Consider the following 13,419-nt stretch of genomic DNA (forward strand, 5'->3'; position numbering starts at 1 on the left):
GTGCCGGACAGCGGTGTCCAGCCTAAGCTCACATGGGCCAGAGCGGCCAAAAGCTGCTTACGGCAGAATTATTGCCCTTAACCCCGCTGACTCCACGCTGTCCTCAGAGTCCCCCGGGCTCAGGGGGCCAGGCCGGGCCGGGGGGGGCTCCAGGGACCCCCCACCCCCTCCAAGGGGGGCTGGGCTGGGGGGACATCGCTCCCGGTGCTCCCGTGTGGCCGGGCCGGTGTCACACGTGCGGGGTTTGCTCGTCCCTCCATCCCGGATCTGAGGTGGGGACACGTCCAGGATGTCCCCTCTGTGTCCCCTGTGTCCCCCCAGGCTGGCGAGTGGCCCAGCTCCGGCTCAGCCCGCGGGACGGGGACATGGCACTGGTGGCTGTCCCCGTGTGGGGACACATTTAGGATGGGATTAGAGAGCGGGAAGCGCTGGCACAGAGGGACACGCAGAGGGGACAAAGGGCTGGGCTGCTTGTCACATCCCCCAGTGCCACCCACCTGTCCCTGTGTCCCAAGGGGGGATCACACACCCAAACGCCACCCACGTGTCCTGTCCGTGTCCCATCCATGTGTCCCATCCGTGTCCCACCCGTGTGTCCTCTGGTCCCACCTCTGTCCCAGGAGAGTTTTCCCTTCGTGTCCTGCCCGTGTGTCCCACTCGTGTCCCATCTGTGTCCCCTCCATGGTCCCACCCGTGTGTCACCCCTGTGTCCTGTTCATGACCCCTCGTGTCCCCCCCCGTCCCTCCCCAGTCCCACTCGTGTGTCTCACCCATGTGTCCCCCTCTTGGCTTCCTTCAGTCCCACCAGTGTGTCCCCATGTCCCCTTCGTGTGTTTTTCATTCGCGTGTCCTCTCCAGTCCCTCCCCGTGTCCCCTCCCTGTCCCCCCGTGTCCCACCCATGTCCCACGTGTGTCCCACCCATGCATCTCACTCGTGTCCTCCCTCTAGCTGCCCCTCCCGCAGCCCCCCGTGCCTCCCCCGGTCCCACCCGTGATCCTCGATGTGTCCCCCCATGTCCCCCTCGCTTTATCCCCCATATCCCCCTCCGTGTCACCCCACACGCACCCGGGTCCCCCTGCCCCCGCTCCGAGTACTACATTTCCCAGCACCCCTCGCTCCTCGCTGCCTCGCTCCGCCATTGGCCGCTTCGAGCAGCTCTCAGCGGCGTCTCCTGATTGGCTGTCGCCGCGGCAACGAGCGGCGGGGGGCGTGGCCGGGGCGGCCCCTCCCGCCGTCGCGGGTTTGTTTGCGGCCGCCCGGCGGCGGCGGCCGGAGCCGAGCGGACTCGGACGGACCCGAACCGAGCCGGAAAGAGCCGAAAGCAGCCGGGAAGAGCCGAGCGCAGCCGAGCGCGGCCGGCCGGGCATGAGGAGCGGCGGGACGCGGAGCCCCCCGCGCCCCCCGCCCGGGGCCGGTGCCCCCGGGGCTGCCCGGCCGAGCCCGCCGCTCCGCGGGCCCCGGTGACGCCGCGGGAGCCGCCGCAGAGGGGGCCTGGGCTATGCGCTGGTGGCTGCGCGCCGCCGTCCTCAGCCTGCTCGCCGGAGCCGGGGGTGAGGGGCTGCCCCGGGGAGCGGGGGCGGGGGGCGGCGGGGCCGGNAGGTCCCGGTGTGTCCCGGTGTGTCGCGCTGGGATCGGTTTGGCCAGCGCCGGCTCCCGGAGAGGCGGGGGCGGGAGGTTCCGTGGGCAGGAGAAGGGCTCATCCCGGTGTGTCCCGGTTCATCCCGGCGTGTCCCGTCTCACCCGCGGCCCGGTGCCGGTCCCGCAGGCAGCGGCCGGAGCGAGCCCCGGGCCGTGGTGGGGCGCGTCGGGGGCAGCGCGGTGCTGGGCTGCGGGCTCCTGGGCGCACACGAGGCGCGCCCGCCGCTCTACGTGATCGAGTGGGTCCGCTTCGGCTTCGTCCTGCCCATCTTCATCAAGTTCGGGCTCTACTCGCCGCGCGTGGACCCCGAGTACGCGGGTGAGTGGCGGGCACGGGGTTCCCGGGACTCCCGGTTGGGTCAAACCGGGTGCTGCTGGTGTTGGAGCACCTTAATCCCACTCCCGGGGAAGTGGGGGGCTCTTCTGGGGGGTCCCTGCAGCAGGTGAGTGCCAATCCCCATGCCCAGGGATGGCAGCAGGGATGGGGGTGCCCAGCTGGCAGAGGGGATGCAGATCCCTGCCCAGCCTGGCAGCGGGAGGGATCCCCACAGGGTGAAATCTGGGAGAAGCCCCCCCAGCCCACCCCCGTGGCTGCTGGGGCATCTCCCGCAGGCTGGAACGGCCGAGCCCCGCCGGTGCCACCGGGCTGCCCCGGGGGCTGCGGGTCGCCTGAAGGTTGAGGCTGGGGAGGGGATTTGGGGGGAGCTGCTAATTGGAGCAAAGCTGGGCCGGGGACGGGCTGGGCGTGGGAGGGGGATATTCGCTGCTTTAGCGGGTATTTAAAGTGAGCGGTGGCAGAGCCGGAGGAATCCCAGCCAGAGGATCCCTGCGAGCACGAGGGGAAAGCCGCCGGAGTGTCCCCTGGGCACGGGGAGGGCTGGCAGCCCGTGGGTGATTTGGGCTGAGCCCAACCCTGACGTTCTGTGCCAAAATCCCTGCTCCTTCCCTTTTCTCGGGGAGCCGGATCACGACCTAAACCAAGCTGCCAAAATTGTCCCCCTGCCTAAAAAACACCTCGGTCGGGACAGCCACTCTCCTGCTGCCCCCTTCCCATGAGGGTGCAGATTTTGGGGGATGCTTTCAGAGCTCCCACTTGGCTCTGGGGGACCAGAGGTGTTGTCACCAGCGGTGACAACAAGCCCCGCGGGCAGGACAAGGCACCTGCTCTGCCGGGAGAGGCCAGGGCTGGGCTCCTGTTACCTGAGCGCCGAGGGGCCCCGGGGCTGCGGCGGCTCCGGTTACCCAGCGAGGGGCTGGCAGTGCCCCCCTCCCCCGTGTCCCCTCGTCGCCGCCGCCAGCGCGGCTCCGGGGGCAGCGGGAGCAGATTGGGATCAGCGCTGGGGGAAGGGGCTGCTGGCTGGAATGAGGGCGAGCCGGGTGGGCAGGGGGGCTGGCGGCCGTCGCCATGGCAGCGGGGGCGGCTTGTTTTCCATCGGCCGGGAAGGGCAGGGGAGGTGGGTGCAGGGCGATGCCAGCCCCCTCTAGCCGGCGCTTCCCAGGTGGAGCAGATCAGGTGTCACCGCTGCTGTCACCAGTGTCACTCCTGGGGACATCGTGGGGGGGGCTGCAGCTGCCTCTGTGGTGGGATGGGGGTCGGCTCTGCCCTGGGTGCCACCGCCACCCGCATTGTCACGGGCCACTGTCCCCTGCCCTAGAAGAGGGTCGGTGGTCCCTGGCCGGGCTCAGAGCCCCCCTCCCCGGCTCTGGCCGCGTGGCGGGGACTGCAGCCCCCTTTGTGTCCCGTCCCCCCCCCTTTGTGTCCCGCTGAATGTCGGTTGCCAGGCGCGGGGGGATGCTGGGCCACAGGGTTTTGTTTTTGCAGGGCGGTGGAGGAGGAGGAGGGGGCTGGGGCCGGCACAGGGGGATTAGGGGGAGGCTGAGGGGCGTCCCCAGGCCGCTCTGATCCCTTCCAAAGGGACCTTTGTTCGGGAGCCGGCTGCTCCCGCCGCGCCTGGGGCTGGGGGCTGGCAGCTGCTGGGGCTTCCCAGAGCTTCCCAAAGCTTCCCAGAGCTTCCCAAAGCTTCCCAGAGCTTCCCAAAGCTGTCCCACTTCCCAGGGCTGGCAGGAGGACCCCCCGTCCCACAGCTGTGGGGTGGGAAGCAGCTCCGGGCGCTGCGGGAAAGCTTTGCTCGTGTTTGTGTGCGGGGTTCGCACGGCTCGGGGTGGATCTCGGTGCCCAAACCCGCCTGCCCGGCTCCTGCCACTCCTCCTCCTCCTCCTCCTCTTCCTCCTCATCCTTGCCGGGCTCGTCTGGCGGGACACGGAATCCCAATCCCGCTGCTGTGCCAGCCGGGATCCGGTGCCCCGGGCACTGCGTGGGGACTGTCTGTGACAGCGGGTGGGGCTGGCAGCGGGGCTCCCCAAAACTTCCCGTGTCGGGAACCCCTCGGGAAAACTGCGGGTCTAGGGATGCTGATGGAGCACCGTGGGCTGCTCCGGTGCTGCCGCTGCCGTGTCCCTACCGTGGTGTCCCGGGAGCAAGGTCACCTGCGTGGCCCGGGGGTGCCCGGGGTGGCAGTGCCAGGGCACGGGGTGCAGGGATGGCAGGGAAGGATGGATGCCCAGGATGGATGCCCACGGAAGGGGGTGCTCCGGGCAGTGGGTGCCTGGGGAAGGGGATGCTCAGGACAGGGGGTGCCTGGGGAAGGGGATGCCCAGGATGGTGGGTGCCCCGGATAGGGGATGCCCACGGAAGGGGATGCCCAGGGCAGTGGGTGCCCGGAGAAGAGGATGCCCAGGATGGTGGGTGCTCGGGGAAGGGGATGCTCAGGTCAGGGGGTGCCCGGGGAAGGGGATGCCCCGGGCAGTGGGTGCCCGGGGAAGGGGATGCTCAGGATGGTGGGTGCCCCGGACAGAGGGTGCCCGGGCCAGGGGGTGCCGGTGCGTTCCTTGGGGGCCGCTGGCCGCGCACCCCAGCCCGGGCTGAGCCAATTGCTCGCTGCACCCTGAGCCGATTATGGCTCTGATAATAAATAGCCCGGGGGATTAACGGGCTGCGCTCGCTCTCGCTTCGGCCCTTATCCCTCTCCTCATCAAAGGGGCCGCGGGGCGTGGGGCTGGCGCGGGGCGAGGACCCCACGGCCTGGGGGAGCCCCCGGGGTGGGGTTCACCGCGACCCCCCCGTGCCGCGGGAGTGCCGGGGCTTAGCAGGGCTCCCAAGGGTGAGAGCGCCGGGGGGGCTCCCAGGGGGAGGGAGGGTGCTCGGGAAGGAGGAAAAGGGGTCGGGGTGTTGGGACCATTCCTTCGATGCTCGAAGTGCGCGGACGCGCCGTGCTGGGGGACCGCGCCGAGGCCACCCTGCGCGAGGGCGGGTGGCGGAGCCACTGTCGCCTCCTCTCCGTGTCACCCCCGCGTGCAGTGCTGAGTGTCGCTGGGACCAACCTCTGGCACCGCCGTTCCCAGCCCCCCGCGGTGCCAGCGTGGGTGGGCGCCCTGGGGAGGGGTGGCCCCAGGGAGAGGGGTGGCCCCAGGGAGGGGGTGACCTGACAGAGGGGTGGCCCCAAGGAGGGGGTGACCTGACGGAGGGGTGGCCCCAGGGACGAGTGACCCGGGAGAGGGGTGACCTCAGGGAGGGGGTGGCTCCAGGGATGGGGTGACCCAGGAGAGGGGGTGACCTGGCAGAAGGGTTGCCCCGGGGAGGGTGACCCGGGGGAGGGGGTGGCCCGGAGGAAGGGGTGGCCCGGGGACGTGGCTGTCGCTGAGCCGCCGCCGGTGGCACAGGACGTGTGCGGCTGGAGGAAGGTGCCTCGCTGCGCCTGGACCTGCTGCGTGCCGAGGACCAGGGCTGGTACGAGTGCCGGGTGCTCTTCCTCGACCGGCACAGCACCGACGCCGACTTCCAGAACGGCACCTGGATCCACCTCACCGTCAACGGTACCGGCCCGTCCCACCCCCCGCTGCTCTGCCCGCGTCTCCCAGGGCTGGCTCTGGAAACGCTGGGCTTCCGCACTGAGTTGAGCCAGATGTGAGGGTGAGGGTTTGGGTCTGGATTTGCCTTCCAGCACCTCCCACCTTCCTGGAGACGCCCCCTGCGTTCGTAGAGGTGCGGGACCAGGCTGCACTGAGCCTCACCTGCAGGGCTGTCGGCAACCCCCAGCCTGTTGTCACCTGGAAGAGGAGTGACCTGCCTGTCCAGAGCGGGGACACGGTGCAGGTGAGGGTGACAACCCCCTGGTCACCCGTCTATGGGGTGTGGCCAGCCTCTGGTGCCCATCCCCACTGTGGTGGCCCCTCCCTGCTGACGGGGCAGGTCGCTGTCCCTTGGTGGCCGTGCCACGGGTGGTGCCATTGCAGGTGAGCAACGGGACGCTGAGCATCGCCACCGTGGAACGTGCCAGCGCGGGCACCTACACGTGCCACGCCACCAGCAAGGAGGGCACTGTCACCCACACCACCCGCGTGCTCGTGCAGGGTAAGGACAGGGTGTCCCCAGCCCTGCTCCGTGGGCTGGGCACACAGAGGGAGCCATGGCATGGTCGGTTTTGGGAGCAGCTGTGCCCAGCCCTCACTGCCCGTCACCCCAGGGCCACCCATCATCGTGGTGCCACCGCAGAACGTCACTGTCAACATCTCCCAAGATGCCTTTTTGGCGTGCCAGGCTGAGGCATACCCAGGGAACCTCACCTACACCTGGTTCCAGGGCAGCAGCAACGTCTTCCACCTCAGGTACGGCAGCAACAGGGATGGCACCGGGGCAGCTGTGCCCCCAAACCTGGCCCCGAGTGCCAGGCACAGCCTGGGTGTGTGCTGGGGGCGAATCCATCACCCCAGGACAGCAGGGACAGTCCCAGCTGTGCCACTCCCTGCTGTGCCATCCTTGCCAGCCACCTCCAGGCTCGGGTCCGTGTCCTGGTGGACGGGAGCCTCCTGCTGCAGCGAACGACCCCGGACGACGCTGGGAAATACACCTGCACCCCCAGCAACGGGCTCTGGAAGCCACCTTCTGCCTCAGCCTTCGTCACAGTGCTCTGTAAGACCCCCTCCTGCACCCCCAGGCCGTGGGGGGCCCTGCTGGGGGGGCTGTGGTGGGAACAGGGGTGCTCCGTGGGGACCCCAGCCCCGTGTGTCCCCGCAGACCCAGCGCAGGTGACCACCATGCTCCCGGAGACTCACCTGCCCAAGGGCATGAGGGGCGTGATCCGCTGCCCCTCCAGGGCCAACCCCCCCCTGCTCTCCGTCACCTGGACCAGGGACGGGCGCCCGCTGGAGCTGGACAAGGTAGGGCAGCTACCACCCTTCCCAGACCCCTCCTGCTCCCCTATTCCCCACTGCCAGCTCCTTCCCATCCCAGCTCCTTCCCAGATCCCTCCTGCTCCCCTATTCCCCACTGCCAGCTCCGTCCCATCCCAGCTCCTTCCCAAATCCCTCCTGCTTCCCATTCCCCTATTCCAGCTTCTTCCCACCTTACCAAATCCCTCCTGCTCACTCATTCCCCTCTCCCAGGTCCCCGGCTGCTCCGTGCGGCCACTCCCACCACCTTCCCACTTTCCCAAATCCCTCCTGCTCTCCCAGCTCTTTCCCATCTTCCCAAATCCCTCCTCCTCACCCATTCCCCACTCCCTACCCTTCCCATCTTCCCAAATCCCTCCTCCTCCTCTCAGAGCTCCTTCCCACCTTCCCAAATCCCTCCTCCTCACCCATTCCCCTCTCCCAACTCCTTCCCACATCTCTCCTGCTTTCCCATTCCCCTCTCCCACCTTCCCAAATCCCTCCTTTCCCATTCCCACTCCCACCACCTTCCCACTTTCCCAAATCCCTCCTGCTCTCCCAGCTCCTTCCCACCTTCCCAAATCCCTCCTCCTCTCCCATTCCCCACTCCCTCCACCCTTCCCACCTTCCTAAATCCCTCTTCCTTGTTCCTCTCTCCTAGCTCCTTCCCAAATCCCTCCTCTTCACCCATTCCCCTCTCCCTCCACCCTTCCCACCTTCCCAAATCCCTCCTCCTCCTCTCACAGCTCCTTCCCACCTTTCCAAATCCCTCCTCCTCACCCATTCCCCACTCCCTACCCTTCCCATCTTCCCAAATCCCTCCTCCTCCTCCTCTCCCAGCTCCCGGGCTGGTCCGTGCGGCCCGACGGCTCCATCGTCATCGCCACGGGCAACGACGACGCTCTGGGGCTGTACCGCTGCACGCCCTACAACAGCTACGGCACGGCCGGCGAGTCCCGGCCCACCCGCGTCCTGCTGAAGGTGAGGAGCCCCTCGGGGTCCCCTCCTGGCTCTGCACCCCCTGCCAAGCCCCCTCCCCAAACTGCCCCTTTGCCTTGCAGGACCCTCCTGCCTTCACGGTGCGGCCCAAGGAGGAATATTTCCAGGAGGTGGGCCGGGAGCTGGTGATCCCCTGTGCAGCTCGTGGGGATCCCCCACCCACCATCACCTGGGTGAAGGTAGGGGCTGCTGTTTTGGGGGGTCAGCTGGGCCCCCACGGGGACAGAGATTGCTTTTGGCCTCCAGGGCATCATTTCTGGGGCAGTGTCCCTGTCTCCACTGGGTCCCATCCCAAATTGGGGTCCCATCACACGATTCCTGAAGGATCTGAGGTCACTTTGCTTGGCTGTCCTCTAAAAAATTGGCAAAACTTTGCCCCTTGGCCTCCAAACCAGCCCAGGGTGGTGGGCCATGTCCCCCTTTTCAAGTCCCCTTGTCCCCAGCAGTGTCACAGGGGGCGGGCTGGTGGTGGCCCCCCATCAGCGTGTCCATGCCCCACAGGTGGGCAGCGTGGGGAAGAGCAGTGCCCAGGTGGATGGCAACAGCAGCCTCGTCCTCCACCCCCTCACCAAGGAGCAGCACGGAGTCTGGGAATGCAGGGCCACCAACCAGGTGGCCAGTGTCACCACTGCCACCTCTGTCCACGTACTGGGTGAGCTGCCCATCACTGGGGTGGTCTCAGGGTGGGCAACATGCTGGAAGGTGTGGTCCAAGCCCCCCAGTGTGACACTGCTGCCCTCCAGGTACCAGTCCCCACGCTGTCACCAACGTCTCCGTGCTCCCACTGCTGCTGGCAGCCAACATCTCCTGGGAGCCAGGCTTTGATGGAGGCTACTTCCAGAGGTTCAGCGTCTGGTACACCCCTCTGTGAGTGCCCACCCCCGCTGTGTGCCCCCCCAGGAGCCTCAGCTCCCTCTCACGTGTCCCTCCTGTCCCCAGGGTGAGGTACCCACCGCGGGCACACCACGACTGGGTGTCACTGTCGGTGCCAGCTGGGGCTCAGCACCTTCTGGTGGAGAACCTGCAGCCAGACACCAGTTACCAGTTCAGCGTCCTGGCCCAGAACAAGCTGGGCAGTGGCCCCTTCAGCCAGATTGTCACCTCCGTGCCCAGGGGTAAGGGCACCTCCCCAAAACACCCCCGGTGCCCCCCTTCCCGCCTGGTGCCAACCTCCGCTTTCTCCCCAGGCTTCCCAGTGACCACAGTGCCTCCGGAGCCACCAGCCATGACCGTGCACGTCTTCCTGTCCCCACCCCGGGCTCTGACAGCCAACGAGACCGTGCGGGGGGTTCTGCTGCGCTGGGACCCCCCTGCCCGTGCCTCGGTGGTCCCGAGCGGGTACGCGCTGGAGCTGCGGCAGGACAAGGGCGGCTGGGAGGTGCTGGAGCGCTCCATCCCCGGCACTGACACCCAGGTGCTGGTGCCAGGGCTCATCAAGGTGAGATCTGGTTAGGTTAGGGCTTGGTGGCCGCAGTGGCAGCGTGGCTGATGGCTCTGTGTCCCCTCCTCAGGACGCCTTCTATGAGTTCCGACTGGTGGCCTTTGCTGGCAGCTACATCAGCGACCCCAGCAACACGGTGAACGTGTCCACGGCAGGTAAGGCTGGGAACTGTTTCCCTGAGGTGGGAAACATCCAAATTCCCAAAGGAGAACTCCCTTCATGCTGCTCCCACCCCCCTGGCCCTGCTGCTAAACTGAGGGCATGGCCAGAGCAGGACCAGGGGGCAACAGCCAGAGTGGCTTCAGCCTCAGAGACCATAGCATCCCCTCTCCTGGTGCCCATGGTGGGGGGCACAGCTCCCCCCAAGGGCAGAGCAGCCCTGTTGTGGCAAGAGCTGTGTCCCCATGATGCTGGTGACACCAGGGGGCTGTGCCAGCCTGACGGGGTGCCCTGTGTGTGGCAGGGATGGAGGTGTACCCGTCCCGCACGCAGCTGCCGGAGCTGCTGCCACAGCCGGTGCTGGCGGGGGTCATCGGGGGGATCTGCTTCCTCAGCGTGGCCGTCATCTTCAGCACCATGGCCGCCTGCATCATGAACCGGCGCCGCGCCGCGCGCGTCCGCAAGCGCCGCCAAGGTACCCGGGGACGGGGACAGGGGACAGGGACAGGGGACAGGCCAGCCTGGGGGGACCGAGTGGGTGCCGCCGTCTCCTCCTCATCACGTTTTGAGTTGCTCGCCGTGTGATCCCCCTGTGTTCTCATGGCCTTCCAGATCCACCACTCGTCTTCTCCCCCAGCAAGAAGCTTCCACCTCCACAGTAAGTCACATCATTGTCACGTCATTGTCATGTCATTGTCACGCTCCCTCCTTGTCCTGCCATGTCACTGCCGTGCTCTCACCATGCCCCACTCCCTCCCTGTCCTGCTCCCTCCATCCCATTCCCTCCCTGTCCTGCTCCCTCCATCCCACTCCCTCCCTGTCCTGCTCCCTCCATCCCACTCCCTCCCTGTCCTGCTCCCTCCATCCCACTCCCTGCCACGCCATGTCCCCTTCTCTCCCTGCCATGCCATGCCACACTCCCTCCCTGTCCCTCTCTTGCCCTGCCCTGCTCCTCCACATCCCATTCCCTCCCTGTCCCACTCCTGCCATGTCACACCTCTTCCTTTCATTCCCCAAATCCTCCTCCCTCTCACTCCACTCCTGGCCGTGCCACGCTCCCCTCCCTCTCCCACTCTCTCCATGTCATTCTCCCTTCCATCCCTCTCTGTCCCTGTGCCACTCCTGGCCATGCCATGTTCCCATCCCTGTCCCACTCATCATCCCTCTGCCACCAGCTGGGAGCACAGGGACAGGCTGGGGACAGCCACCCGCTGCTGCCACTGCCTAAGGGCGTTAGGAGCGGGCTGCTGGCACCGGGGCTCCCGCCGTGTGCTCCCTCCGGGCAATTTTGGCTGGAGAAAAGATTGCGAAGTGCAGGAGCAGGGCTCGGCAGCACGGCCGGGGGTGCTGCAGCTGCTGCCTCTCCCTTGCAGCAACGCTCGTGGCGCTGGTAGCCCCGCCAGCACGCTGAAGCTGAAGCTGCAGCCATCGCCGTGCCGGAGCCTGCACCGGAGCCTGCTGTGGGGCGAGAAAGCCGGCACCAGCCTGGGGCTGAGCATCGCCGGCTCCCGCTACCCCGCCTACGAGAGCCACGGCCGGGAGCACGTCCCGCTGGAGCGCATCTGCCGCGGCCCCGACGGCCGCTTCGTGCTGGACACCGAGCCGCGGCCGGAGCCGGAGCCTCCGCGGGACCCCCTGCAGCCCTACCGCCAGCTGCCCGCCGAGGAGGACGAGGAGGATGACGAGGAAGAGGGAGACGACCAGCCCGTGTGGCACAGGGGGGTCTCGCTGCGCCCCCAGCCCGCGGGGCAGCCCCGCCGCGGCGCCCGCGCCTCCGGTCACCGGCACGGCCGCTACTTCGGCTACGGCAGCAGCAGCCCCGTGGACGAGACCGTGGCGTTGAGCATCACCGACGTCAGCCCCGTGGCCTCTGCCGCCGCCACGCTGCCTTACAGCGCCGTCCAGGAGCCCCCCCGGCCCCGCCACGGCCCCCCCTGGGACTCACCGCCCCGCCGGGGCTCCCCAAAACCGGCCAGCAGCCCCCCGGTGTCCCCCGGCCCCCCGGCCATCAGCGGCATCCTGCAGTACCTCAGCCTGCCCTTCTTCAAGGAGATGTGTGTGGACGGCGACTGGCCCCCCCAGGAGGAGCAGGGGGAGCCCCCCAATGCCGGCGCCCCCCCGGAGCCCCCCGCCAGCCCCCCGCGCTCGGGGCGGACGCTGTGCCCGGACTGCATCGACACAAGTGCCAACGCCACCTCCCCTCCCGCCACCGCCGCGTTCCTTGAGCCCCCCCGGCTACCCGTGGGCCCCCCCAAGGCCTCTCTGCCCGGCTCCCCCTCCTGGCCCCGCTCCCCCAGCCCCGGGCCGCCCCCCCAGCCGCCCCCACATCTCCGGACTGAGGCCCCGGGGCGGCCGCCGGACGCCGCAGCCCCGGAGAAGCTCCCGCGGGGCAGCCTGACCAGCCAGAGCAGCGGCCGGGGCAGCGGCTCCTTCCTGCGGCCCCCCTCGCTGGCACCGTCCTTGGGGGGCACCTTCCTGGGCACCCCCGTCGGGGACGGGGGCAGCTGGCACAGTGGGGGCTCGGCAGCGGAGGAGGGACGGGGCAGGACGGATGCTGGCGCCGGGAAGAGGTGAGCCGTGGGCAGGGCACCGGGATGAGCTCCCGGAGCGTGCCGGGGCAGCGCCGGGCCTGTCCCACCCAGCTGGCATGGGCTGTCCTGGCACGGAGCCACCCGGCTGCCTCCCAGCCCTGCAGTGCCCTGGGGACGCCCCCCTGCCCATTATCCCTGTCCTGAGAGACCACCCCAGTTGTCCCCCAGCATCCCTGCCGTGTCCCCACGTCCCTCGGGGTGGCATCATCCCTGGCATCTGACCTTGGCACCTGCCCCTAGCACCCATCCCGGGGCACCTGTGCCTTGGGGTCTCTCCTGGCTTTCATTCTTGGGGGTCTCATGCCCATCCCTGGCATCTGACCCCTCAGGGTCTGCCCTGGCCTCTCCTACCCATCCCCAGGGCTTCACTTTTTGGGGTCTCCCCTGGAGCCCATCCCCGGGGTTTCCTTTTTTTGGGGTCTCCCCTGCAGCCCATCCCCAGGGTTTCTCTTTTTGGGGTCTCCCTTGGAGCTCATCCCCAGGGTTTCTCTTTTTGGGGTCTCCCCTGCAGCCCACCCCCAGGGTTTCTCTTTTTGGGGTCTCCCTTGGAGCTCATCCCCAGGGTTTCTCTTTTTGGGGTCTCCCCTGCAGCCCATCCCGGGGGTCTCACGCCCTCTGGCCGTGCCCCTCGCCCCCTCCCCGCAGGAGAAACACCTCGGTGGACGAAAACTACGAATGGGACGCGGAGTTCGCGCTGGAATCGGAGCTCCTGGAGGCGCTGCAGCTTTACCGGGGCGCGGCCCCGGCCCGGCCCGGCTCCTCCATCGCCCTGCGGGACCTGCAGCGGCACCGTGAGTGCGGCCCCCCCGCGCCCCCCACCCCCGTGCCCACAGCCCCGTGGCCGCCCCGGCGGCTGCCACGGACGCTGCTTATCTCCCCGCAGAGCCCGGCTCGGCCCCGGTGAGCTCGGTGTCGGCGGAGGCCTTGGGAACGGGGGGTCTCCAGGAGCGCGGCCAGACCCCCCGTCCCGAGGGGTTGGGGGCGCGGCGCCGCAGGGAGGGGGTCCAACAGCGGCGGCAGAGGGTGGGCACCCGCGGCTGCTGCTCCGAGCGCTTCGAGGTGGCCACGCTGCTTTAGGGGGACCCCCGGGACCCCCCGGGTGAAAGGATGGGCGGGGGGGGAATAAAGAGGCGTGAGAGCAGCTCTGGCTCCTGTTGGCGGGGGGACCCCCGAGGCATGGCTGGTTCTGCAAAGACCCCCTCCATCTTCTCTTCGGGGTCCCACCTTGTTCCGCTCGCCGTGCCTTGTGCAGGCTCCCCCATTCTGTGTCCTCCTCTTCCTCATCCCCCGGCCACAGCTTCTCCTTCCCCACTCGCATCCTCCTGGCCTCCTCCTATCAATCCCACCCCCCCAATCCTGGTATCCCCCCCCCAATCCTCCTG

At 68.5% G+C, this 13,419-nt stretch overlaps 1 protein-coding gene across 2 annotated transcripts; it reads left to right on the forward strand.

The window, feature by feature from the left end:
* Positions 1-1,235: 1,235 nt before the first annotated feature.
* Positions 1,236-13,163, forward strand: IGSF9 (immunoglobulin superfamily member 9). Of its 2 annotated transcripts, none has more exons than XM_041476465.1 (20): positions 1,236-1,551; positions 1,767-1,958; positions 5,360-5,512; positions 5,641-5,792; positions 5,933-6,050; positions 6,163-6,304; positions 6,463-6,608; positions 6,714-6,856; positions 7,688-7,828; positions 7,909-8,025; positions 8,348-8,498; positions 8,590-8,713; positions 8,786-8,961; positions 9,034-9,284; positions 9,358-9,442; positions 9,751-9,921; positions 10,059-10,104; positions 10,820-12,016; positions 12,629-12,828; positions 12,921-13,163. In XM_041476465.1, the coding sequence occupies exons 1-20, from the start codon at positions 1,500-1,502 to the stop codon at positions 13,112-13,114; spliced, it is 3,951 nt and encodes a 1,316-aa protein (XP_041332399.1). In that variant the 5' UTR covers positions 1,236-1,499; the 3' UTR covers positions 13,115-13,163. The 2 variants fall into 2 exon arrangements, with proteins under 2 accessions (XP_041332399.1, XP_041332400.1); XM_041476466.1 differs by having other exon boundaries at positions 12,683-12,828.
* Positions 13,164-13,419: the final 256 nt, after the last annotated feature.

Source organism: Pyrgilauda ruficollis, unplaced genomic scaffold, assembly GCF_017590135.1.
Source record: "Pyrgilauda ruficollis isolate IOZ18807 unplaced genomic scaffold, ASM1759013v1 scaffold388, whole genome shotgun sequence".
Taxonomy (NCBI): Eukaryota; Metazoa; Chordata; class Aves; order Passeriformes; family Passeridae; genus Pyrgilauda; species Pyrgilauda ruficollis.